This window comes from Electrona antarctica (genome assembly GCF_951216825.1).
Source record: "Electrona antarctica genome assembly, chromosome: 22".
Classification (NCBI taxonomy): domain Eukaryota; kingdom Metazoa; phylum Chordata; class Actinopteri; order Myctophiformes; family Myctophidae; genus Electrona; species Electrona antarctica.
This window is the reverse complement of record NC_136805.1, coordinates 36,491,263-36,519,199: the sequence shown is the minus strand read 5'-3', so window position 1 is coordinate 36,519,199 and position 27,937 is coordinate 36,491,263. Positions and strand designations below refer to the sequence as shown.

General features: G+C 47.1%; 1 protein-coding gene across 1 annotated transcript; it reads left to right on the top strand.

The window, feature by feature from the left end:
* The first annotated feature begins 507 nt into the window (after positions 1-507).
* fam53b (family with sequence similarity 53 member B) lies at positions 508-26,178 on the top strand. The gene is made up of 5 exons (XM_079492767.1): positions 508-802; positions 9,012-9,278; positions 10,870-10,924; positions 15,662-16,473; positions 24,914-26,178. The coding sequence occupies exons 2-5, from the start codon at positions 9,189-9,191 to the stop codon at positions 25,313-25,315; spliced, it is 1,359 nt and encodes a 452-aa protein (XP_079348893.1). The 5' UTR covers positions 508-802; positions 9,012-9,188; the 3' UTR covers positions 25,316-26,178.
* The last annotated feature ends 1,759 nt before the right edge of the window (positions 26,179-27,937 follow it).

Genomic DNA, 27,937 nt, shown 5'->3' with positions numbered 1-27,937 from the left:
TACATACTTACACAGCACAAAACTGTGATTACTTTTCAGGACTGCAGTTGGAGTCATACCATGGGGGACTATAGTGAAGTAGGCTAATGCATTTTTGTAATATTTTAAATATTTATAATTATAACTTACTCTTGCTTAGCCTACTCCCTAATGAGAATAACATAAAAATAGCCTTTAAGTCTGTTATCCACTAAAAACAGAAGGTATAGCTATAGCCTATAAACGGTTATAAAGTAGCCTAACTGAACTGTATAACAAATTATGCCATTACATTACAAATTCTGAGAGTGTAGGCCTACAAAATAAATAGAACCAAATGGACTCGTTGGTTCCAATTGAAAATTGCACACTCAGTTAAATTAACAGATGATCTCTCTGTGTTCTTATAACCACCCCCACGTGACATAGTGGTACGTCCTACAGTCTAATGTTGTCACAGAGCAGCGTCATTAGCGTGCAAACTTCTTGGACACTAGTCGTGCACTCACTGACTCGTGCACTCACTGGGGCAGCAGTGTTGTAGTTGTGTGGAGCTGGGCTGGTTGCATGCACGCGCATGCACGCACACACACACACACACAAACACAACACACACACACTCATCATCACATCACTGCACACACTCACACACGTACAGCAGCGCAATAAGTTACACACAGAGCGTCTGGCTCGCAGGCAGGCAGCAGCAACGCAGGCGGCTCACGCCTTGTTTTGCTTTCGTGCACAAGAATCTGAAGATGGTTACAGTGTGTCCGACAGTCGCTGCTGGATCCTCCTCGAGATGTTGATCAGCCTGATGCTTGTGAGTGATATAAGCAAGTCTGGTTCTGTTGTCGTTAACGAAGAATGCGAATTATATTGTGTTTATTTATCTCTGTGCTATTCCATAGGAACTGGATATAACTTGTAAAGCGTGAAGCATTTCATGTCCAGCTCTAAACTAGATTTGAGACTAGTCTGAACTTATAACAGCGACTTATATACTTTGTTGTGTGATGTGAAAGTGGCGTGATTCGCGTACACATGCAACAATGCGGTTGTTTAGTGACTGGAAATAGTGAAATAACAGACAAGACATGCACGATAGTATAGGCTATAACGGGGAAAAGTGCACAGCGTTCGTAGTGATAAAGTTGTAATAGCACTCACTTTAGCTTTAGCAACTTTCACCATGTTTCCAATGCCTTTGTCCCCTTTTGTCTTGCATGGGGTTAACGTTAGCTTCCTCAGTTTGCAGCATGGGAGTTTAGTTTTTTCCCCTTTCTTTCTTTCTTTCTTTCTTTCTTTCTTTACTCTGTTTCATGTTTTGGATTACAGTATACATGTAGGCTAGGGTGAAATATGAATGAAGATACAGCTATTGCCAACAGTGAAAGTATAGTGATGATATGGGTGGATAGTTTATTAACAGATAGCAACATGAATGAATGAATGAATGAATGTACCTACTACAGTGTCTCTCTCTATTTGTAAAAGTGTTGTCAAAATGTGTGTAATATACAGTAACACAGTACAGCTGTGAAAATAAGGTTTTTACAAAAAAAAACAACACGAGGAGATTCTGAATACGTGTATGAATAGAATTATAAGAATGTGTGATATCCTTGGATTTAACCAGAGGGAGAAGTATGCCTGACTCGTAAAGGCATCAGTCAAATTAGTAATAAAAGTGTGGGAGTGGTTTTTATTGTTGAGTCGACTCCATCAAACAAAGATAAGAGAAAACTTACATACTGTACTGTGAAAACATGAATATAATCTATGTACGTCTTTCGCCAGTAAGCATATGAATGAATAATAATATGCAGTGAGTGCAGGTGGATATATATGCAGTCTATCAACACTGAGTAGTATATGAATGAATGTACCGTCTATGAATGAATGAATATGAATTCATATTTGGACAGACTATCAACAGTGACTGCAATACTGGATAATATCCACTCTATACACATATATTGTGTGTATAGTCTATCAACAGTGACTGTATGAATGAATATACTAAATTGTGTATGCTTTCTGTTAACACCAACACTTCAGCAGTAGCTGGGTGAACATTCTCTCAACAGTTATCAACTTAACTTATGTTAAAGTCGATTATCAATTATTTCCAACATGTTGCTTCATGAGAATCCCTCCTCCTTTCAGAAGCATTTCTTGTTAATGGTCTGACCTTTATAGTACAAGCTGCCTGGTCTGAACTTGGGTTGGTATAGTCCCTATAAGTCTTGTATTACAACCCAGATGGGTTACCACTATCAGGGTAGTCATGTTAGCTGTGGAAAAGCTATAGCCTTCCATTCATGTCTCCATGCCTGCATAGGACTGTACTTGACCTTGTTATTTGGGCTATTTAGTTGCTCTAGGGCTTTTTTTTGGGTACAGTTGTTGTTGCTGCTGTTTAAAAGGAATGCTGTCATCGTTATCTCCATCTAACCAGCTTTGCCTCAGGTATGAAGACAGTCAAGGCTGACATAGAATCCAACAGTTTGTTCGGTATACTCACTCAAGAGCACAAAAGAAAAGGGCTCGCTAAAGGGCCAGCGGCCATCGTGATAATCTCTGGGTAGAACTTTCCTGAAGCTAGGTGCAGTGTCTCGGGGAAAGTAGTCTCATTACTCTCATAGAAGGCTATACAATTAGATGCATACCGAGGTGTTTGTTGTCACATGTACACGTACAATGCAGCCAGACCAGCAGCTGCATGGCAGGCAGTGTGATTCCTGGTACATACAGTGGACATGCCAAACGAACGTACTTCTTGTGCAAGCATGGTGATTCATATTTTGCCATCAGTGGGAGTTTGTGGCCTTTTTCTTGAGTTCAAAATCCTGTTTGCTCTGTAGCCTGTGTGTAACATTCTGTGAGCTCCCGTCACACCAATTTGCTTGCCAAACTCATTTCCCTTTCATGAGGGATTTTGGAAAAGGGGTTTAAGGGACTGTTTGTACTGCAGGTTACTTGGTGCTATCTGTGTTTTCAGGGCAGCTTTATCCCAGAAACGGAGTGGCCTCCCATTTGGCAAATTAGTCAGCAAAAAAGAAAAGAAAGAAAAAAAACTGCGTAAAGGGACAAGCGAGCAGGCAATCAGAATACAGACGATTTTTTCCTCGTCATTCTTTCCCTCATATGATGAACATATTTAGAGAGCTGTCTTTGACTTTGAAACATGAGATCTGATGTATCACATTGCCAAACGTATGTGGTTAATTACAGACCTTTAACCATGCTCTATTGCTCTGATATTGTTTGCGTTTTTTACAATACATTTTTGAAAAAGTTAACCTATAATGACATGCGCAAAACAGGGATGCCAAGTTGGCATGCAGTGATTCTTTTTTTTTTGTTTAGTTTTTAGATTAGTTTTTGTGAAGTTCCTGTGTGAGCGTATAGTGGAAGCACCATGCGGGGGATGGGACGTTGATCAGATGCCAATAGGCCTAGAATATCCCGGCCCCCGGGAGGTGTCTTTATTCCTATTCTCGGCCTATTAACGTGCAACAGATATTTCTGCCGTGGACGTGCCGGGACGTGTCCCCTCGGACCCCCTATTGTAATTAAGAGACTTTTTGTTCGACTTTGCATTCAGCTGGACAACATTTCTCTCCTGCTCTGAGACAGGATTCGCTCAAAGCACATGTTTACAGACCTCGACGGAACCTCTTGTTCCCGAACAAATGTATACAGTGCAAGTGATTATGTATGAGATAATTAAACAGCGGGGCATCTTTAAAAAAAAAAAAAGAAAAAAAAAAGTAGGGCTCCTTGGCTGCCACGCATAGGCCTCGCTAGGCCTTTGTGTTTATGGTAAGTGGGCAGCTGCATGCCTCTGAGACCGTGGCTCCTTCCCAAAGCCCTCAACCCAAGCTTGGTTACCATTATTGAGCCTCCCCAGCCCCATGCTCATTTTTCACTATTCACACACTGCTTTAAATGTAGAGTATGTCTTTCCCTTTTGACATAGCCTCAATTTTTTTTTCGGGTGAACTGAAAACACATGCAGCTGTGTGCCGGGGCCTACACCCACCCTATAATGAGCTTCATGCATTTCTTTTCACTTAGTCAGCCAGCCGCGGCGGAACTCAAGATGGCGTCTGGTCTGCCCCCCCCCCCCCCCCTTTATGGAAGGACACTAATTGATGACACCGCTAACAAAGACATGTTCGAGTGTCAAAAAGGGAACACCTCTCACGTCTCGTCGGTTTCAGTGGCGATGATGATGATGTGCATCTGCTCTGTGGGAGGGGGGGGGGAAAGCAGAACCCGTTGGCTGTCTCATCTCGGTGGCTCTTCACACACCCACGCATGCAGTGTCTTGCACTTTATGATTGACTCTGTCAACAACATCAAACAACCGCCATGATGTGGGAAACAGCTTGTGTGCAGGAGTCCAGAAATGGATCATTAACCGCTTTTCAAGCTTTGAAAATAGAAGATCTACAAGCTCACGATGCATCACAATGTGACACGTTGTGAGCTGGTAGAGCTGCTATTTTTGAAATATATACGAAATATATACGCCCGGGAATTGTGTTACCTATATATATATTTTTTTTGTTGAACATGCCTTGAATGACTACTCAAAGTATATATATATAAGGCCACGAGTGCAAATAGCTTTGAGACAACTTTCCAGGAACTTTCCAGGTGCATCCTTTTCTCGCCTGGGGATTGTGTTTTGTTTTGAGCATGAGTTTTCACCCGGGCATTCTTCTCTGAAGCATCCCAGTGATGGAGAAGAAGAGGAGCCCAAATCCCCCGAGTTGGGTTTCGGTTCGGGTTAGGCCATCTCAGGTGCCTGGTCGGCAGATGCTCAGATTACGGAGAAGGTCACAATCCTGAGATTGTTCAGAGCCACGGAGAAAAATCCAACTGTCTGTCATACAGTTGCAGGAATGTCGATGGAGAAAAAAAAATTAAACCTTCCTTTTATGTCTCTAATCTGGAATACTGACGATGAAAGACTTTACGGAATAAGTAAGTAAGCCTTGCCGAGCCATGAGGCCCATAGGGCAGGAGCCTATCTCCTGTTTCTGTAGCGTGAGGCAGCTTGATGTACAAGTACACCCCCTGGAGATAATGTACAAGTACACCCCCTGGACATGACGCTAGTATGTCGCAGGGACTGACCCCAATCCAACCCTTAATTGAGTGCCAAGCAGGGAGGCACTGGGTCCCATCTTTCCACAGTCTTTGGTATGACCCGGCCGGGGATCGAATCCCAACCTCCCACACTGTAACCACAAGACCACTGAGCTGGTCATATGGAATATGCATTTGCACACAAGTACAGTATGTTAGGGTGTCTTTGCAAATAGGCCTATAGTCTTTCTCGGCACCCTATACTTTTGAACTTGTAGAACATGATGTCAACGTTGTTTACCACTAGCTCACATAAGTGCCATAAGATGGATTAGTATTGGCTGTAATTGTCAGAGTCAGACTCAAAGCTGCCAGAGCTTTATGTAATGTAGTCCTAACCCAAGGGATTAACAGTCTGTGCCAACGTATAGAAAAGCTGCTCTAATTGGACAATTGCATTTTAAAGCTTTTAGGGGGTTGAATGCAATTTAGGAGCCTGGTGTGATGTCTAGTTTCAAAGCCTGTACACTTTCTAGACGTTGCACCTCCCCCGCCCCACCATTCTGGGTCATCAAGGCTATTTGACATTACAGTGCTATACGTCTGTTGAGTTGAGACGAAAAAAAACCCATCTGTTTGAGTTATTGCATGTAAATGTCACAACTGTAAAGTAGGGCCTACACTCACTGTGTTATCATAGCTTGCTGTTGCAACTTTTTTACATTCCAAACCATGCATTGTAGCCTCGCAGCGATTACAGAGGAAGCCCTGGAGCTTGGTCAACTAGACCAAGATGGCAGCGAAGCACGCAGCCTCACGAGAAGAAGGTCACTCACTGTCACATTTGAGGTCACACAGGAGCACGGGCTGTTCTTCTTTCGTGTGGCGCAGCAGAGAGTCCCGATCTCAGAGAACGGCACCACAGCCCTCTTCCTCTACGCAAAGATTAGGCTTCTCAGCTTTCACGGTGGCTGCTGCCCTGACCCAGATAAAGAGCTATCAGCCTGTGGAAGATGCACGGTTCTCACTGATGCCAGATAAGGTGCAGCGTGGTGGTTACGGGGGCTGTGGCTGATGATGTGACAGCAGAAAAAGGGTGGAAATGACCCTTTGGCAAGAAACAGATAATCATCTGGCATGAGCTAGCTAGACCAGTGGTTCTGAACTTCTTCGGAGCTCTGTCTGGACAATTAGATATTTCAAACAATCCACCTCACCTCCCTCCCTACAACAATATATTAATTAGTTGGCATTTAAGAATGCATTACACAGCCATTTCTAATGTATCAAGCCCTATCAAGCCCTTAACAACAATCAATATTTCAAGCTCCCCCCTATTAGTTAAAGAAAATCAATGGACTTTTGAAATATTATTTAAACCTATGTGTAAAAAAAACACAAACACATTTTAACTTGTATTCCCTTGGACCACCTGTACGTAATTAGGCCATATGGACAACTTGTGGTTTGTGGACCGCTGGTTGAGAAACAGTGAGCTAGACAGTACACTGCATGGTTAGTTGACTTGTGGGTAATTCTCCCCCAGCACCATCCAACCCAACAGTGTGGTATGAAGCAAGAGCTCTTGGGGTTGTAAACCACCGGGCAGCCCTGCAGCCCAAGGAGCATGTCTCGGTATGTCTCTCGTGTGTTGTTTTTCTTTTTGCCGTGCAGTACAGTTTCGCCCGTGTGTGCATGAGAGAGCATTAGGCCTCTGCCAAACCCCAAGGAGTGTTTCTCAACACACAGTTTTCCATTCATAAACTGCCACGCTGGGTTTTGAATGGGTTTCAAAAGCATGTACGCTTATGGGGCGGCCTAGGTTAGCGCTGTGCTAATTCTGCGTTGTTTAGATTGTGTCACACAATCTGGGGAGCGTCTATAATTCATGTTCTCCTCTCAGCCTCTCTCACTGAAGCTTGTGGTTCAAGTTTGGGGAATGGCGGAGGGAAAAAAAGTAAGAGATGTGGTCACCTGAGATTGATGGCAATGAGAAAAATAGTTTGGACCGTCCCGGAAACAAAAGGGGGATAAAAAGAGGTCTTTATTATATCAGAGCAGAAAAACAAGACTGCAATGCATTGTCACTGGACGGCGTGATAATGCTTTGCGTAATGCAATTGAAATAATAGTGTGTGCGTGTTTTTGCGTTGCTTATTCAAAAAAATAGCAGATATACAAGCTCACGGCACGCCACTTCCTGCCGTGCTGCGAGCTTGCACATCTGCCATTTTTGGAAAAAATAATCTTGAACTACTGATTTAGAAGGAATTTGTAGAATGGGCCTCGGGTCTTAATGGGTTAAAGAGGGGCTAATTTGACCATTTCCTCCACTCCAGTATGTCTATTAGTTACCCATGATTGAGAAGAACACAGTGCTGTGTTTAATGTTCACACATAGTTTAGGCTTTGCACTACCCTTTGATCTGTCGCATTGTATTCACAGAGGCCACAAGTTAGTTAAGGCACTTACTGGTGTCCCTGAACTGTATGGTCAGTCAGCCAGCCAGCCAGTCAGCCAGCCAGCCAGCCAGTCAGTCAGTCAGTCAGTCAGCCAGCCAGTCAGCCAGCCAACCAGTCAGTCAGTCAGTCAGTCAGTCAGCCAGCCAGCCAGCCAGCCAGCCAGCCAGCCAACCAGCCCGTCCGTCCGTCACCCACTCAGGGTCTTGTGATGCAGTTTTTCTTTTCTTTCACCCCTCTCTGATGTCACCTCTTTTGTTTCCCACGGTGTCTCATCATCTGTACACTGCACCCTTTTGTTCCGCAGACATCGTCTGTTCTTTCTAGTTCTCTCATTGTTTTCCTTTTTTTTTCACTCCCCCCCCTCTCCCTCTCCCTCTCACTGCAGTTGTTCTGTCATTTAGCCCCGGCCGGTCGCCAGGCAGCCCCTCCCGACTCCTCTCTGATCCTAGTTAGTACCACCCCAAAAAAAACAAAAACGTTCCATCGTCCGTTCCCCTGGCCCCTATGGGGTGTTCTTACCTGACCGTGTGAGCCTAATCTGTCAGGTGCTAGTGTAATCATCTACACAGCGATTATGCTCCATAGATTCACATCTGTGGCTAATCAGCTGTTTTACTGCAATCGGCGCGGCACTAATGCGAAGAGGGTTGTTTTGATAACCGCAAGGTCACGCATGCTATTCCCAGCCAGCCCCTGAGGATTCAATTACACAACTTTGACTTTGCTCCGCTACGCGCTCCCAGCACGGGGGAGCAGCGCTTTGAGGAAACTCGGGCAGACGGTAATCCGTCCCCGAGTGGAAGGGTGAGAGGTATAAAAAAACCCCCAAAAAAACAAGGTTTTGAGTTCGCACATTCGGCGACAACAGCGAGGGCGACAACACAGGGAAGTGAGATCTCGCAGTTTATCCCAGTTCATCTTCCACGCCTATTGATGCCGTGCCGATGATGACAGACTGCGGTCACGCACTGTCACACTGACTGACTGTATATTTTTATTTATTTTTCACACTCTTGCGGGGAGCATTTTGCTCGCCCACTTGAGAATTAAAGGATCTTCTTGTCAAACCACACGGACCTCCCTTGACTTTTCCACTTTCCTCATCAGACGCACACTTTGGTAGCTGCTCAAGAGTTTAGCAAATGCTGGTGGTATAGAGGGAAGAGTAGACCTCAAATGCTCAGACACTGAGGTATCTCTGTGTGTGTGTGTGTGTGTGTGTGTGTGTGTGACTGTGTGTGTGTGTGTGTGTGTGTGTGTGCACGCTGGCTGAGCATAAGAGAACCTTGGTTCTCTAGGCCTGCCCTGCCTCGGCGCTGTGTTTGTGTAGCCAGACCACCCCCAGGAACCATTCCCCCCACAATGCTAGTAGACCCAACGCTTTCCTTACATGGAAAACTTAAATGAATTCGACAGAAACGTCCTAAAGTATAATCTCTCTTGTCTTTTTACTTTCGTCTGCGCAGGACTAGGCCTGTGGAGTGAAGCACATTCCTGGAAGAGCCAAAGGCACGCGAGCGTGTGTGTGTGTGTGTGTGTGTGTGTGTGTGTGTGTGTGTGAGAGAGAGAGAGAGAGAGAGAGTAATGCCCGTCGAGATGGCCTCCAAACTCGTTCGCCCACACTGGAATGGCTTGTGGCAAAGATGTGTGTTGCCATGGTGATCATTTACAAGAAAACACTGGAAAAAAAGGGTGTCGACGATGTAGCGTCCAAGCGGCTGGATTTGGGCCCGGTGAGATTGTTTTTTCTCTTCCTCCATGTATGAACTGTGTCGGGTTTTGTGTTCAACGTCTGATTGCATGTTTACGCGTCCTTCTGCCAGCAGGGCCTCAACTATGTTGTCAAGGGGTTTGGGAGGACACAACCTGCTGCTGTTTTGCATTAAGAAAAACTCACATCCATCATTCCACAGCGGTTTTATGACTGTATAATGTATTGTCCCATTTTTGGCAAAGACAGAATTCGACTACAATTACAGAAACTGCCTTTGATGGCGTACTGTAAGCCTTCCACTAATCGACTTAATTTCTCGCAACAAGTCAAATTTGCTGGGAAACCCATAAAGCAACGGCTTATTAACCCATTTTGGGCGGGAACCCCTTTTGGTGTTAGCATTATGTTATGCTTTAGCTATTGAAAAATAGCAGATCTACGAGCTTGTAGATCTGCTATTTTTGAAAAATCGAAAGAACGACTGACATAGAAACATAGCTTTTTCAGAAAACTGTCAGGATGTAGAAGACATTTTTAGAATCTGATCTCAGGTCAAAATGGGTTAAAAAAAAATCCCTGGAAGTCCTGTTAAGGCGAATTATAACATTACTTGGACATTACGTACTTGACAATGAGGATGTTTATTAGTCATGATTGCATTATGATAGCTCCCACTTGTCATCGCTGCGGCCTTGTCATCTGGTTTGAATCCTCCATGCTTTCCACACACTATGCTCAGGAAAACAACGGAGCATTTCAGAGGTTCACCAGGACAGGGCAACTATGACTCACTTTACAATCGGGATTGCACACCGACCGTAGGAACCTCTGCTTAGCGATTTGTGCAAGATTCTTTCCCCTGTGTGGAGTTTGCATGTTCTCCCCGTGTCCCCTAGGGTAGGTATACCCTCACAAAAACATGCCGTAATCCTGGTCTCTAAACTACCTCCCCCTGGCCAGCCGGGGGGGCGCCCGATGGAGGGGAAAGGAACTGGTCGGAATAACGTGTTCCTTCCACGCGCTACGTCCGGCCGGGGAAACTCTCCCCTGTCGGGTGAAAAGAAGCAGCTTGGACTCTTCATGCATAGAAGGAGGCATGAGGTCAGTCCGCTGCCCCCCCCAGGTTGGCAGAGGAAGTGTAGCGCCCAGGATTACATTAGATAATTGACACTGGGTTAAAAAAATGGATTACAAAATTGTGGGATAAAACATAAAAAACAAAACAAAGATTCTTTCCCCCCCAAAGTAACGTGGACTGAGTTTGCCCTCGCAGCCACGTGAAATGAAGTCACCATGCTTGGGCCTGAGAGTCAGAGGTTATTTTTCTGCTGTAGCTCTCTCTCTCTCTCTCTCTCTCTCTCTCTCTCTCTCTATGTTGTTACTAGTCCTTGGCACACATCAGCTCACAGCTAGGGCACATTTACTGGATGTATAGACTATCACTCAATTTCAAATGTGGTTTATAGACTGTACGTTTGTGTGACTATGTTCTTTTTAACACAGCATTGCTGGTTGACGCCAGAACCTCCGTTCCTGTATATACATTGTGTGCAAACCCACCGTATATTGTGTTTTGTTGACAATGCAATGCTTTTCTGCTCTTTCCACAGTTCCAGGCACAGACCATGAGCCAGGGGACTACCCTCTTCTCCTGCGGACTCATGGGTAAGAGAGAGACTAGTCTATGACCCCTGATGATTCAATTATCAACCCATAATTTCTTCCCCAGCTTAACCCTCAACTGTTAGGACAAGTTACAGATCCGTCAGCATAAAACGCTTAATTTAAAGACAGTCCATCTCGTGACATTGTTGCTCGCCAAACAGAACAGATCAACAAGCTGCAATGCAACACATTGTAAGCTTGTACTGTACTATAGAGATCTGTTCTTTTTCGTAAAGCAACACCAAACGTACTACCGAGTATAAATTGGGTTAATTCATCATCATAATGAGCACAGGCATCATTCCGTACTTTTTTCCTGACACTAATATACAGTATTAAAGGATGGTAATATACTATACTCGATCTCCATTTAACAGCGTGGTCTTCGGGAATGTAAATGGCCTTTTTTCCACTCTTCGTGAAATGGAGATTCGAGTGTTATTGCTTGAATATCCCTCAACAGTGTTCATATTGTGTTTGTGATATCTGTCAGCGGTTGGCGGAGGCCTACAGAAGCCAGGCGTATAGCGAGTAGCGACAGCGCTATACCTCAGTCAGTAGCGGAAGAAATACACAGATATTTTACTTAAGTAAAAGTAGAAATGCCCCAATATAAAAATACTGTTATATTAAAAAAAAGCCTGTATTCAAACTTTTACTTAAAGGACCACTTCACCACTTTTCAACCTTTATCAATAATAATCATGATAAAATGGCATAATTTATAATATCTGCCTAAAGATTATGTCACTGGTGGACGGGTTTCTGAACTGCCCACAGCCCTCCTATGAGACACAGACTGAGTAGAAAAAAATGGTGGCATTTTATCATGATTATTAGTGAGGACCAGTTATATGAAGATAAGTTGAAAAGTGGTGAAGTGGTCCTTTAAGTAAAAGTATTGTCATCAAATTATACGTACAGTACCACAGTAATAGTACTAAAAAAAATCTAAAATAGCGGACCAACTATTTTCAAATAGCCTAAGTATATACAATAGGGCTTAAGTGGTTAAGTTTTGTTTTATAATAATAATTGAAATCTGCAAAATAACTAGTGACTAAAGTGTAGTAAAAAGTTCAACATTTGCCTCTGAGATGTAGTGGTATAAAGTATAAGCAAAATTAATAAATACTCAAAATAAAGCAAAAGTACCTCAAACTTGCCCTTATAAGTGCAGTACTTAAGTAAATCTATTTAGTGACTCTCCACCACTGGTGGCAGTGTCTCCTATTCAGACCCATTCCTGCCTCTCCCTGCTGCTGCGTCTGGTCCTGGGCCAGGCATGTTATTATGCCAAACATGTCTAACAGGTGCTCCCATCAAGATTAATGTGCATTATCGTATTAATTAACAGCTTAGAATTAGTCACGGCGCTCCTGCGGGAGGCGCTGGCATGTCGTCACCTTGTTACCGATGCCCTTTCAACTGCCACCAACCCGCCGTCACTATTCTGGGCATGTACGGTAGTTAACCCATTTAGACCTGAGGCCAATTCTAAATGAATGTCTTTTCTGAAAAAAACCTGTGTTTCTATGACAGTGGTGCTCAACCTTTTTCATGTCAAGGACCCCCAGAATCATCTGTATTCGGACCCCCATCCAGAAAACATGTTGTTCCAGGGACCCCCCCCCCCCCCCGGAAGCAAAGATTTGAGTTCAAAACGTTCGCTCTGAAAGAATATATATTCAAAAATTTGATCTATAAGCTCGTAGCGCGGCACTCAGTGTCGAGCTATGAGCTTGTGTAGATCTGCTATTTTTCAACAGCTAAAGTATAAATAACATAATGCTTAAAACACCAAAAGGGGTTCCCGTCCTGAGTGGAGAAAATGCTACTTTCTCTATTTGTCGTATGACGTGGGGTGGAAATGTACTACACATCTGATGAATGTTTACTTTACTGGAGTATTCCCAATTTTAAATACTGTTACTTGTACATCTCAGGGGCAAATAGTGATTTTACTCCACTACAATTATTTGAAAACTTTAGTTAGCCTACTTACTAGTTACTTTGTAGATTATTATTACAAAACCATGCATAAACCACTTTGTTCCCATATAATCTGCTATTTTCACATTACATTTACTTTTATTTTTGGTACTTTAAGTACATTCTGATGCCAATACTTTTGTAATTTTACCCAAGTACATTTTGAACACCGGACTTTTACTTAACAGAGTATTTCTGCATTGCAGTAGATACTTTTACATTTCCACCACTGCGTTCGACGAAGTCTACATCAGCGGCTAGTGAATTTAATTATTATTCCGCCTCACCATCCATTGTCAGTAGTTTTAACAGTCACCAATCTTAGAACTTGACACTCGTTGTGGCTCGTTGGGAGATAAATGGCGTTTTGCGTTGGCTGGACCTTGGCACGGACACTGGCAAGGTCCTCTCTCCAAGCACACACACCCCATCGTTAACACAGTAGGTGTTGATCAGACCGGCTTTGTTCTCCGCCATGCCCATGTCCATGGCATTTGGAGCCAGGGATTTTTATCACCAGTGGAGAAGAATAGACCTTTTGCATACCAGGAGTGGGCCGTGGCCTCGTGGGGGATCTGACAACATGACTGATACGCAGTGGCGTGCACAGACATTTAGAGGGGCAGGTGCTCAAGTGAAAAAAAGGGCACCTTGTGCAGCGTGTGGAACCGGCCGGTTGCCTTAATAGTGTGAGATTTATAGATTTTGGGGCCTAAATAATATATTAGAAGCATTTTTTATCAAGAATTGATCAATGTCACCTTGGTCCACATACTGTACAGTGTACACTGTATACAAAAAAAATAAAAATAAACGTTTTTTTTTTTTTTAAAGGGCACATTGCCAAAAGTGCTAGGGGGTGCTCTAGCACCCCCTAGTGTCTATCTGTGCACGCCACTGACTGATACGGTTAGCTGAATCCAGGGGTGGTTCTTGCTAACAGGCCAACAGATTCAAGAGTGTTTTATTTGTCTCTCACTCATATACAGGTACAAGTAGTGAAATGTTTGCGTGTCAGATTGTCAGCGACCGAGTTGGTTGGCAAGAGAGACCCATGCAGGGAGACTTGAGTATTTCTTCAGATTATCAAAACAAATTATAGGTCAACACAAAATAACTGAATAGCACAGCCGACCTAACCAAAATGAGATACGAGCGTGACGATCACTCCACTCTTTAACACAAAGTGGGATAGACGAAGATTTAAACAAGTGACTACAGATAACATTACACACCAGCAACCAATAATAAACTCATGAAAATACAACACAACTGAACTATGACAAAAAACGAATTCCTTCAAAAACCTAAATATACATTTCTTTTAAACTAATAAAGCCCTGCCCCTCCTGTCGTAGTGCAGAAGGAACATGGCGCGGTCCAATTTCGCCATTAGCTCTTTATGAGTATAAGCAGATCTTAAGCAGCTGGTCGACTTTACTTGGCTAACCAATCACCTCCAGCAGCACCCCACAGAACGACTTAATGTGGAGCAGCTGCTGATGTGGCATCACACAGATAATGATAATACTGTTTGTAATTAAAGAGAGAGAGACAGAGAGAGAGAGAGAGAGAGAGAGAATAAATATTAAAAAAAGAAGAATACATAAAGCATGATATCCAATCCATGGTGCTGGTAGAGTGTTCGGTTACTGGCAAATAGATAACCCCCAGTTACCTGGAGAAGTCTCTGATAAAGGGCCCTTGTATAAACAGATGTACGTGCTCACTGGCACACCACACACACACACACACACACACACGCACACGCACACACGGTAAATACAGTGAATGCCAAAATACAGTATTTATGATTGCCATAACATAGGGCTGAAATAGAGTCCCATTCCCTCTCCCCAATCATATCAGCTGTGGTGGTGACTGTGAGACTGCTGGTGTGCACTGTGCAGCTACTTGGTTCCAGCAGGAGGGGGGGGGGGGGGGGTTATTTATCCCATTTTGGGCGGGAACCCCTTTTGGTGTTAGCATTATGTTATGCTTTAGCTATTGAAAAATATCAGATCTACAAGCTCATAGCGCGCCACCGAGTGGCGCGCTACGAGCTTGTAGGTCTGCTATTTTTGAAAAATCGAAGAACGACTGACATAGAAACAGCTTTTTCAGAAAACTGTCATTTTCAAACAGACATTTAGAATTTAGAATCTGATCTCAGGCCTAAATGGGTTATTCTTGTACTGGATGCCCGCTCCTCTCCAGGTGGCAGGTGCAGACAGAGTGCACAATGCGACGCACGCTGTGCCAATGAAAAAGGACACCGGCGACCTGACCAAAAGCCACAGCAGTCTGTCTTTGTGTAATGGCCGTTCCAATGCCTCTCTATCTGCTGGAGCAGAAGTGCAGTCAGTGGGCCTTCTCCATGTCCTGTATAGCTGTAGCAACAGTGGTTCTCTCAACCCCAAAACTAATCCGTGTTTGATAATAATCCGTGTTGGAACATTAGCATGGGATTTGCTGTGCACCTTCATGCTCCATTGAGGATGAACCCTACTGCCTTTGGTGACCCCATTCCTCTAGAATCGCCCTTATAGAACACAATTTCCACTTTCCACAAACTCTTAAAGCATAAAATGCTTCCACCTGTGGTTACCGGTCAGATGTGTCCGTGAACTTAACACAAATTGTGACTATGCAGCTTTCACTTGTAAATGAGTAAATGTAGTACTGTGGCCGAGTACTTTGTTGTTCATTCCATTAAATGGCCTGTGCGTGACTTGTTGCTTCCAGAGACGAGTCGTTGGCCTGAGGTGCGTCGAGGCTGCGCCCTGCAGCAGCAGAGGCCCGTGGGCGCCAGCCTGGAGAGCCTGTGGGACGTCCTGCCCTGTACCGAGATCCACCACCAGAGCCCCGCCAGGGCCCCCTGGGGCCTGGAGACGTCGGCCATGGTGCCACCGGGAGCCATCACCACCTTGCTGCAGGACCTCAGTCTGGCCGAGGCGGCCGCCGCCGCGTCGCCCTCCACCGCCCCGCCCAGCAAGCGTCAGTGTCGCTCCCTGTCGTGCTCGGACGAGCTGGGCGGCTGCCGCTCCTCCTCCGCCTGGCGGCCCCAGGGCTCGCGGGTGTGGACGGCGGTGGAGAAGCGGCGGTGTCACAGCGGCGGCAGCGTGCAGCGCGGCGGCCCCGGGGGCCCGCCGGTGGGGTTCCCCGCCATGCAGCGGAGCTCCAGCTTCAGCCTGCCCGCCCGCTCCAACACCCTGGAGCTGCACGGCTTCGGCCAGCGTCCCTCTGCCTGCCCCGCCGCCTCCTCCTCCGCCTTCGTCAGCCTGACCGCCTCCTCCATGGTGTCCCTGTTTCCCTCGGAGCCCCCCGCCGCCGCGCAGACCCTCTACCTCTCTCACGAACAGATCTGCCTCCCGTCGCCCGCCAGCTCGCCCGACTCCACCCCGGAGCTGGAGCGCCGTGGCGGACACGAGGGAGGTCTGGCCCGGAGCCGCTCGCAGCCCTGCGTCCTCAACGACAAGAAGATCGGCATGAAGCGCAGAAGACCGGCCGACACGCACAAGCAGCGGCCGTCCCTGGACCTGGCAAAGATGACCCAGGTTGGTATTTAACTTGTTGCTTTTATACATTAACCCATTTTGGGGCGGGAACCCCTTTTGGTGTTAGCATTATGTTATGCTTTAGCTATTGAAAAATAGCAGATCTACAAGCTCATAGCGCGCCACTCGGTGGCACGCTATGAGCTTGTAGGTCTGCTATTTTTGAAAAATCGAAGAACGACTGACATAGAAACATAGCTTTTTCAGAAAACTGTCAGGATGTAGAAGACATTTTTAGAATCTGATCTCAGGTCAAAATGGGTTTAGCAGCAGTGGTTTTCAATCCTTTTCATATCAAGGCCCATTATTTATTCAACACTTGAGCCACCATTTGATGGGACTTAGCCTTGCAGATCCGGCCAAAACTAAAGAATATATAGGCAGACACATTTCCATGCTGTATTGATGTTGGTACCATAGGAGAGATAGCAAATTAACTTAAGTAATGCAGATGTTTTCATTTTACACTCTCCAGAGTTAAAGATCTATAAGGGTCAATTTGGTTACCACCAACTCTCCATCAATTAGCTGGGGACCACCCACCTGGAACCCCCTCAAGGATGGGTGGTGGCGGTGGCTCAGGGGTAGAGTCTCCGGATGGTAACCGCAAGGTCGCCAGTTCGAACCCGGGCTCCCCCAGAGTTAGTGTCGAAGTGTCCTTGAGCAAGACACTGAACCCCTAATTGCTCCTGATGTGCTGGTTGGTTCCTTGCATGGTTTCCGCCGCCATCAGTGTATGAATGTGTGTGAATGGGTGAATGTAATGCACAATCTATGTAAAGCGCCTTGGATAAAGGCGCTATATAAATGCACCATTTACCATTTTACCACTGGTGGTCCCCGGACCACTGGTTGAGAACCACTGCGTTAAAGGCTTGTCCTGGCAGCAGCTATAAGCAGTGAGGCATTCAATATACCTGAAGGACAACTTGAAAGATCGGTGATAAACCATGAGCGAGATCAATAAACCAAACTAAAACATCACATAGCATGGATAGCATAGCATGACCATAAAGTAAGTAGATGGTCATGAGGCGAAATATGAATCATATTCATTCCACCATGCCACTGACTGCATGGTCATTACGTTTAAACAGTATATACTGTATATGCTGTGAATCCCCTTTTAGTATCATGTGATTATCAGTTCTGTTTGAGCCACCACTACTGTATTTATTACTGTACCTTAGCAATAAGCATGTTATATAATTCACCACATGTGTCTAGACTGTCTTGACTCTTCTGGCCCACATTTCACGTGTCATCTTCCGTGACATGTGATAATCTACTGAAGTCGTATAGTTCCATGTCTCGTGGTCGTGGATTATCGTGTAGCCGCGGAAAACTAAATGGAAGCTAAAACGAAAACTAAGCTATGGTGACTAAAACTAAGACTAAATGTATGACAATTTCATCAACAGCTAAAAACTAGACTAAAATGCTAGGAAGGGGACTAGTGGACAAGAGATCCAGTATGAGTCATTTTACACTTAATGGTTGCATGCTGAAAATAGCAGATCTACAAGCTCACAGCGCGTCGCGCTGCGACACGTTGTGAGCTTGTAGATCGGCTATTTTCAGCAAGTGTAAAATCAGTCATTACGACACCATCAAGGCACCTCCGAAATACATTTTAGTCGACTAAACTGTAGATTTAGTCGACTAAAACCAGACTCCAACACCAACACATTCCAGGTGACTAAAACGAAATTAAAACTATTCCAGACCACGACTAAAACTTGCTGCCAAAAACAACACTGCGTCCAGCCATGCATGTGCTGGACACGCCGGCACCTCAATCAGTCTCGCTCGCCAGAGCTGGTTTGTGGCAATTTGTTCCTTCCGTGTTGGATAAACAAACAAACGCGACAAAAGGTCACACATATTGTGTCACGTCCCGCACCCCCCCACCCCCCTTTTCCCACACCCTCAAAGTGTTTCTGCAGGCGCTATCATTAAATGAATGTGATGTGTCATGCAGGCCATTTCTGGGTCACATTCCTTTATGCGGGTGTGTGTGTGTGTGTGTGTGTGTGTGTGTGTGTGTGTGTGTGTGTGTGTGTGTGTGTCTGTGTGTGTGTGTTTACACTTGCCGACTAGGAGAGAAAAGAGAGAGGGAGGGGTAAAGCATGCCCTTCAATGATTTGTGTTGCTGGGAGCAACTAATGGTTTATTGAGATCCACAGTGTCAGCAGAGGGCTCGGTTAACGTCACGCGACGGATGAGTTCCGTTCACAAAGGGACGGCGCCGTGGGGATTGGCTCGGTGCGTTTGCACTTGATCTTCCTTCCTTGTGCTTTTCACCGAGCCGAGGAACTTCAGTCGAGTCCGGTCCACATTTTGAAGTGAACCCCATCGTTCAACCCGGCAAACCTCAAACCTGTTCTGGCCGCCGCACATCCTGGCAGGCTTGTGTCTGTTCTGCCTCATATAAGCGCACCACACACACACACACACACACACACAGTCACACACAGACACGCACACAGTAATGTTTCACACGTTCACTGACTGGGTCATAAACACACGGCTGGACTTGGCCCTCCTGTTAAAGTCGCCCAGAGTTCAGCGACGTCTTAACAGTGTCGGCGTGACACATCGAGCAGCAACGTGCACGCACGCACGCGCACACACACACACACACAGTCACACAGTCACAGACACACACATACCAAAATAGGGAGGAGGTCAGCATGAAGACACAGGCTTGTTCGATGTGGCAACGTCAATATTTTCACAGAGGAAACCTTTCGGGGTCTTTGAGTTTGTTAGCTCTGGTTCCATCCTGCCTGCTGTTCCATCATCACAGTGCTTCAGATCCCCGTGGCGCTGCGGCGGAGACTCCTGCCTTTGAAACGTGAAGAAAGATGGCGTTTGTATTTAGTAGTACATTTGAAATATTATGATTTGCCTTTAGTTAGTAGACCTCAGGCCCATGCTTTGTATTGTCCGCAAGACCCCCTCCCCCGCGCCCCCCCATTCAATTCCCTTCAAGTGGGTCTGGTTTTGAGGCAAGCTGTGGGGGAAAACGACTCGCCAAGGTCCTGGCCCAAATAGTGGCCAAACCAAAGGGGGATTTCTGGCCGGTCGGTTGAACGACTGTACCATGCTTGGCTTTTAGCGAGCACAGGAAGTTTAAAAGTACAGAACTCTAAAGCATTCACTCGCGACACAGTTCAGAGGGAGCCAGCAGTGGATCCAGATCAGTGGACTACTCAAATATTAGAACACCATTTCTTTGTCCGGCAGCTGTTCGCCACCTTAAGCCAAAAATAGCCAATCTACAAGCTCACCATGTGTCGCCAACGCGACGCACTGTGAATGGTAAATGGTGCATTTATATAGCGCCTTTTATCCAAGGCGCTTTACATAGATTGTGCATTACATTCACCCATTCACACACACATTCGTACACCGATGGCGGCGGAAACCATGCAAGGCACCAAGCCCGTTGGCTTATAGATCAGATATTCTTGGCGCACGATGCCCGCGCACCCCAACTATACGTATATATAAATCAGGCACGAGCACAAGGAAGCGCCGCATCGTGGCTTCCCACTTCTCCCCAAAGTCACCCCCCTCTGTTCAAAGATTGATCACACTGCTGAGTCTCGTCTCTAAAGTGTCCTCCTGTCCACACCAATGACACGGCGAAGTGCCGATGCGTTGCCCCGTGGCGGTGTACTTTTACCCAGGGACGAAACTGCTACCCTGCGCGTGGCCCGGCTGCGGCTCTCTGAATGTCAGGAAGTGGAGCAGCTGTGGTGGGGGGGGGGGGGGGATTATGGATCGCAGCGCAGGGGGAAGGGGGTTGTGGGGGATGTGTGTAGGGTAAAGAGATATTGATTTCTGTAAATTCAGCTCGCTGGGGTAGGATTGCCGCCACAACTGTGCCTCATGAGCTATTGATAAGCTTTTTATTGACGGAGCGTCCAAGGTCGTTATGGTTGAGGTGACTTTCAGACCGGGGCTCTCCGTTTCACCGTGCTACGCTAGGAGGAGGAAGGGGATCATAGGTGCCACAGATCTGTAAACCTGCAGCACTACTCCTGTGACTTCCCTTTAACCCATTTTGACCTGAGATCAGATTCTAAAAATGTCTTCTACATCCTGAGTTTTCTGAAAAAGCTATGTTTCTATGTCAGTCGTTCTTCGATTTTTCAAAAATAGCAGACCTACAAGCTCGTAGCGCGCCACTCGGTGGCGCGCTATGAGCTTGTAGATCTGCTATTTTTCAATAGCTAAAGCATAACATAATGCTAACACCAGAAGGGGTTCCCGCCCAAAATGCGTTAACACCCCGAACGCCCGGGGTTATTTCATCCATTCAAATCAGAGCACCCGGCGATTTATAGCAGCGGAGCACATTTAGCGACGGACTGGATGTTATCCCGGATGCGGCTGAAGTAGCTTGATGTAGCCAAAACACTCCCGAGGCGATCGACGACAACGGGAGGTGTGATTAATTCTAACGCGACTAGCGACGATGGGCCGTCCTAACACATAATCTTTGCTTACAATTGGACGGAATGATTTAGATCAAGAGTTATTCACGTTTTAAGATTTTCGGTCTCGTCGGCTAAAATGGGGGCATTTTCGATGACGTCCCACCGGAAAATAACATTGAATGTTGCACAACAGACGCTCCCAGACTGTGGAGCGATGCGATATTTTTTTTTTATCAATCTCCGTCCTGAGCGCTGGGCGTTACTAATTGATTGAACGGAGAACTCCGTCCTTGCTGCTCACGGTGTTAATAACGTGCCGTCGTGGCCGTTCATAGATTATAGATCATCTTGGCTGTTCCTGCCTGCGTGCCGGTTATTTGTTTTACAGTGTGTGTGTTTCTCAGGAGATAATCACGCAAACCGCTGCGCCATCTGCGGCAGATTTGGTGTGCACACTGCCAGTAGGCCACAGACATACAGTAAAGGTGGTTGCACACCGGCCGCGTTTTTCGGAAAACCGATAAACCGCTAAAAATCCGTATTCGCAGCCGATTCGCGCCCGGTGTGTGGAGACCTTAAAGGACCACTTCACCACTTTTCAACCTATCTTCATATAATAGGTCCTCACTAATAATCATGATAAAATGGCACGATTTTGTTCTACTCAGTCTGTGTCTCATAGGAGGGCTGTGGGCAGTTTAGAAACCGTCTTCCAGTGACAACATCATTAGGCAGATTTTTTTTAAACAAGATTTCTTTTACAAAAATGTAAAACGATGGCTTCCATTTTCGCATTGCAACTTTTCAGGACTAGAAAGCCTGCAGTTTCTATTAGCTTGTATTCCCCATCGATGATGTCACTGGAAGACGGTTTCTGAACTGCCCACAGCCCTCCTATGAGACACAGACCGAGTAGGGAAAAAATGCGCCATTTTTTCATGATTATTAGTGAGGACCTATTATATGAAGATAGGTTGAAAAGTGGTGAAGTGGTCCATTAATTCCACTTTTTTCATACTTTTATACTTTATTTTTATTCATACATTTTATAATCCAAGGGTCTCGGATCGGGCTCAAACCTTTGGAGTCACATTTGAGGGTCATACATCCTAGACGCGTGATTATGAATCCCACCGCAGCTCTGGGATAGACCCGTCCGATTGGCTCCCGGGCAGGCATAGTTTTACTGAGGTTAAGGTTAGGTTTAGGTATAGTTTTAGTGAGGCTAGGCTAATGGTTAGGGTTACGTTGAGGCATAGTTCCAAAAAAAATGAGAACTGTCAATCACAGCGGGGTTGGCCTAGAGCCGCAGTGGGATCCATAATGACGCGCCACGGACGACTGACGTCATAGATACAGCGAATGAAGTCACAGGCTGGCCAACACGAAGTCACGCCGTTCCCACGGGGATCCCGACATCCACCTGATTTCATTTACGTATTCAGTTTATCCAATCTGAACACATTTTTGTGGTGACATTATTGTTTCTGTTAAAGCCAGACCATTCATGGACTTCATCAAGTCGGGGCTCCCAGGGTGTGTGTGACTCTCTCTCTCTCTGTGGAGGAGTCATTGGAGTGGGTCTCTCTCTCTCTCTCTCTGTGGAGGAGTCATTGGAGTGGGTGTCTCTCTCTCTCTCTCTCTCTCTCTCTCTCTCTCTCTCTCTCTCTCTCTCTCTCTCTGTGGAGGAGTCATTGGAGTGGGTGTCTCTCTCTCTCTCTCTCTCTCTCTCTGTGGAGGAGTCATTGGAGTGGGTGACTCTCTCTCTCTCTCTCTCTGTGTGGAGGAGTCATTGGAGTGGGTGACTCTCTCTCTCTCTCTCTCTCTCTCTCTCTCTGTGGAGGAGTCATTGGAGTGGGTGACTCTCTCTCTCTCTCTCTCTCTCTCTCTCTCTCTCTCTCTCTCTCTCTCTCTCTCTCTCTCTCTCTCTCTCTCTCTCTCTCTCTCTCTCTCTCTCTCTCTCTCTCTCTCTCTCTGTGGAGGAGTCATTGGAGTGGGTGACTCTCTCTCTCTCTCTCTCTCTCTCTCTCTGTGGAGGAGTCATTGGAGTGGGTGTCTCTCTCTCTCTCTCTCTCTCTCTCTCTCTGTGGAGGAGTCATTGGAGTGGGTGACTCTCTCTCTCTCTCTCTCTCTCTCTCTCTCTCTGTGTGGAGGAGTCATTGGAGTGGGTGACTCTCTCTCTCTCTCTCTCTCTCTCTCTCTGTGGAGGAGTCATTGGAGTGGGTCAGCCAGTGGCGCTGGCTGTGCGCTGCTTGCACAGCGCCGATGAATGTGCCCGCTTTGCGTCGTGCCAAGGACAACAGCTGGGCTCCTTTGATCTGCAGCCCCGATGCAGAGGCCCTTTCTGACTGCTGGGGGGAACACGGATCACTTGTTTCCACTGTCCCCTCTCCCCTTATCCTTGCTTATATAGTTTAGCGAGCTCAGTAGTCATCTCGAGGGGGTGTGTGTGGGAAAGGGTGCACATCTACAGATCAAGCCCCAAACCCCACCACCCCCGGTTGATCTGTAGGGGGGAGGGGGCTTGATCTGTAGATGAGTGATAACGCACATACAGTACGCTATGTTGAGTGTATCAGTGTTCCCTCAGCCCTACGTTCCTTCAACGCTAACCCTGAGCTGAGTGAACACAGTGCTAGTGACCCCCCTTGAAGTAAAAGTCTGGAATTCTTACGTACTTGAGGAAAAGTGCAAAAGTATTAGCATAAAAATGTACTTAAAGTGTACTTAAAAGTTAAGAAGTACTCATCGTGCAAGACAAGACAAGAAGGCAAGTTTTCAAATACAGAGAAATCTTTTGAAAACAGCAAATCCACAAGCTCACGATGAGTCTATGGCCGAAATATATATACATATACAGGGCTATACAGTGTATGTTTTGTAATAATAATCAAAGTCTAAAAGTACAATATTTGCCTCTGAGATGTAGTGGAGTAGAAGTAAAAAGTAATGGAAATTGAACATAACTCAAGTAAAGTACAAATACCTCAAAACTGTACTTTAACTACAGTAGAGTACATGCACTTCTAGTTACTTTACACCGTTCAGCGTGGGCTGCTGCCGCAGCCCCGGTGAACTCCCATCACTCCCGTTACTAAGGTGTTGCATAAGAGCCGTCCCATCGTGGAGGGTTTTATAGAGGCTCCATTCTCCACACAGAGTGCAGCGGTCAGGCATGCATGGGTGACAGCAGCTGCTGCTGCGTCTATTCCACGCTATTCCAGCCCTGCTGCTGGTCCACAACACAGAGGCAGAGCCTCATGTCCGGGCAGAGTCCAGCTGTCGCGGTTGCCTCGATTCACGCCTGCTGCAGGCCGCGCCGGGCACATGTGGATTTGTTACTGCTACTCAGGCTTCCCCCAGATGTATGCGTCCATTGTGCGGCAGGCGGTGGCCGGCCCCGGCAGGGCCGACAAGGTTTGACATGAGTGATGTCCGTCCTCTGGATATCTGCCCACAGGGCCGCTCGGGTTCCCTCTGAAGCCACGATGCTGTACACTTTGTTCAGATGGCCTCTCTCGTCCCCCCAACCAACAGTTGTTCCAGTGTGTAATGACAGGCTAAACTTGTACTGTTCTTCGTTACTTCGTGCGTGTGTGCGTGTGCGTGTGTGTGTGCGGACATGCATGCTCCGCTGTATATTAAGTATACTGCTCTCTCATATACAGTACTAAGAGCACAGTAGAGCAATTGTATTAAAAAAAAGATGGCCGTGTGGTTAGCCGTGGACTTTGTCCCAGTGAGGAGGACGTGATGTCACTGGCAACAATCTAGAACGGAGGAACAAATATGTATTTTATGTCCAAATGTTTCAACACCAAGGACACCATTAGTAGAAACTGCCAACAGACACAATAGGGACTGGGAAAGGCTGTGCTCACTGTACTCTTAGTGTTGGGTCAACGGAACGTTTCGCCATGTCTTCCCGGGGAAGCCACGTGAAAACGCTTAAATCTGATCCGCCTGACCTTTGTGTCTCTCTCTCTCCGCAGAAACTGAGGAGTTTCCACAGCCTCAGCTGTCCCGGGATCACGGACCGCGAAGACGGCTGTCCATCGAGCCAGGCCACGCCCACTCTCAGGAGCGCCGGCGGCCAATGCGAGACGTCGGACTTCTCGTCCGTGAGCGAGCAGGGAGCCGAGGACGTCGTCCTGCCCACCAAAGAGGACGACGACGACGGCGGGAGCGAGGTCGCCACGGAGGACCCCACCATCGAGGAGCTGGACGACTGGGGCTCGTCCGTGGGCTACGGCGGCGGCGGCGGCGACACCTCGGCCGTGTCATCGTCCAACGGGAAGGCCCACGAGCCCCTGTGGGCGGGGCTGTGCAGCACCCGGAAAGACATGTATCAGCTGGGAGGCGAGCTGGACATCGATCAGATCGAGAGAAACTGAGCCGCCCCCCCCCGTCCTCCTCTCTGGCGGTGGGGGGGTTTCATGGGGACTGTGAAAGTCGATCGCTATAGGGCGGTTACAGTAGGTAAAACCACGCTTAAGAGTCTGGAGGGGGGAAAAAAAGGACAAAGCAAGTGGATAGCTAATGCGGGATTGCCCCAGCACTTGCCTCGACTTTGTCTGAAGGAGAGACCGATAAGGAGCTTTGTGGGCCCCTCCCCTCCCACCCCAGGGGCCCCACTGGGGACTTACTGTAGTTTGGAAGCTACCACCACCACCCCCCTCCCTCCCTCCCTCCCTCCCTTACCCCTGTGCCGTATGTCGGCTTCATCTCAGGAGAACATGGGAAGTTGAGCGTTTTGGGGGGGGACGGAGGGAGGGTGTGGACGAGTGAAGGAACTGTACGCCGGCCGGGGGGTCTTGAAGCATTTCTCTGTTATAGCCTGACTACCTGACTTTGTACTATAGGTATGGAGAGAATACACAGCAGGCTTGTATAAATTCTCTGCACTAGGAATAATAGTGAATGTTTTCGCTGACGTTCTTCAGTAGTACATGCCGGGTAACATGATGACACAAATGGAGACTTCTTTGAGGGTTATACTGTCCATTATTAGAGCCCCTTGTTTGGCTCTTTAACCGACGGGTGGCGTGTGCACGCGGGAGCATATTGACCAGCTAAAACATTTCACACAATAATAACACCGGGGCTGTCGCGAGATCTACTCTCCCTCTGTTGTTCGAGAGAATCCTTAGCAATGCTAATAGCGTTAATATTCTTTCTTTTTACAATTTATAACTACAAAAAAGCTATGTAAGACATGAACATATTTCTATACAAATAAAACACAGTTTTAAATGTGTCCGTTGTTTGCAATCCATCCCATTATTTATCCCATTCTGGGCGGGGAACCCATTTTGGTGTTAGCATTATGTTATGCTTTAGCTATTGAAAAATAACAGATCTACAAGCTCATAGCGCGCCACCGAGTGGCGCGCTACGAGCTTGTAGGTCTGCTATTTTTGAAAAATCGAAGAACGACTGACATAGAAACATAGCTTTTTCAGAAAACTGTCAGGATGTAGAAGACATTTTTAAGAATCTGATCTCAGGTCAAAATGGGTTATGAGTCTCTCATCGTCAGCACAGTTTGGGGGTGCCTGCCGGGTGTACGCTCCTCATGCATGGGCCTTGGGCATAATGTGGGGTGTACGCTCCTCATGCATGGGCCTTGGGCATAATGTGGGGTGTACGCTCCTCATGCATGGGCCTTGGGCATAATGTGGGGGGTGTACGCTCCTCATGCATGGGCCTTGGGCATAATGTGGGGGGTGTACGCTCCTCATGCATGGGCCTTGGGCATAATGTGGGGTGTACTACGCTCCTCATGCATGGGCCTTGGGCATAATGTGGGGTGTACTACGCTCCTCATGCATGGGCCTTGGGCATAATGTGGGGGGTGTACGCTCCTCATGCATGGGCCTTGGGCATAATGTGGGGTGTACGCTCCTCATGCATGGGCCTTGGGCATAATGTGGGGGGTGTACGCTCCTCATGCATGGGCCTTGGGCATAATTTGGGGGGTGTACGCTCCTCATGCATGGGCCTTGGGCATAATGTGGGGGGTGTACGCTCCTCATGCATGGGCCTTGGGCATAATGTGGGGGGTGTACGCTCCTCATGCATGGGCCTTGGGCATAATGTGGGGGTGTACACTCCTCATGCATGGGCCTTGGGCATAATGTGGGGGTGTACACTCCTCATGCATGGGCCTTGGGCATAATGTGGGGTGTACGCTCCTCATGCATGGGCCTTGGGCATAATGTGGGGGTGTACACTCCTCATGCATGGGCCTTGGGCATAATGTGGGGGTGTACACTCCTCATGCATGGGCCTTGGGCATAATGTGGGGGGTGTACGCTCCTCATGCATGGGCCTTGGGCATAATGTGGGGGTGTACACTCCTCATGCATGGGCCTTGGGCATAATGTGGGGGGTGTACGCTCCTCATGCATGGGCCTTGGGCATAATGTGGGGGGTGTACGCTCCTCATGCATGGGCCTTGGGCATAATGTGGGGGGTGTATGCTCCTCATGCATGGGCCTTGGGGCATAATGTGGGGGGTGTACGCTCCTCATGCATGGGCCTTGGGCATAATTTGGGGGGTGTACGCTCCTCATGCATGGGCCTTGGGCATAATGTGGGGGGTGTACGCTCCTCATGCATGGGCCTTGGGCATAATGTGGGGGGTGTACGCTCCTCATGCATGGCCCTTGGGCATAATGTGCGTATTGAGTATAAACAGCAAGGTCATTGTGTGAGTGATGTCCCCGGTACAACAATGCACGCTGACCCAATTAGGCCGCAGGAAGAGACAACCACAACAGTAGTAGCAGTGACATGGCGAGGGCCCCTGACGGACACACTCTGACGGCCCTGTGTTTGTGTGCTGAAGCAGGGCGACAGCAGGCCCCGAGTTGGGAAGTCCGGTCCACGCTCCCCCCCCCCCCCCCCCTAATTCTCCCCCCCCCCCCCCCTTCTTTTCTCTTTCTTTCTTTTTTTTCCTTCTTCTTAGTGGCGGGTGGAATGGCGGAGTTTGAGCGGCGCTTCACCCCTAGAGA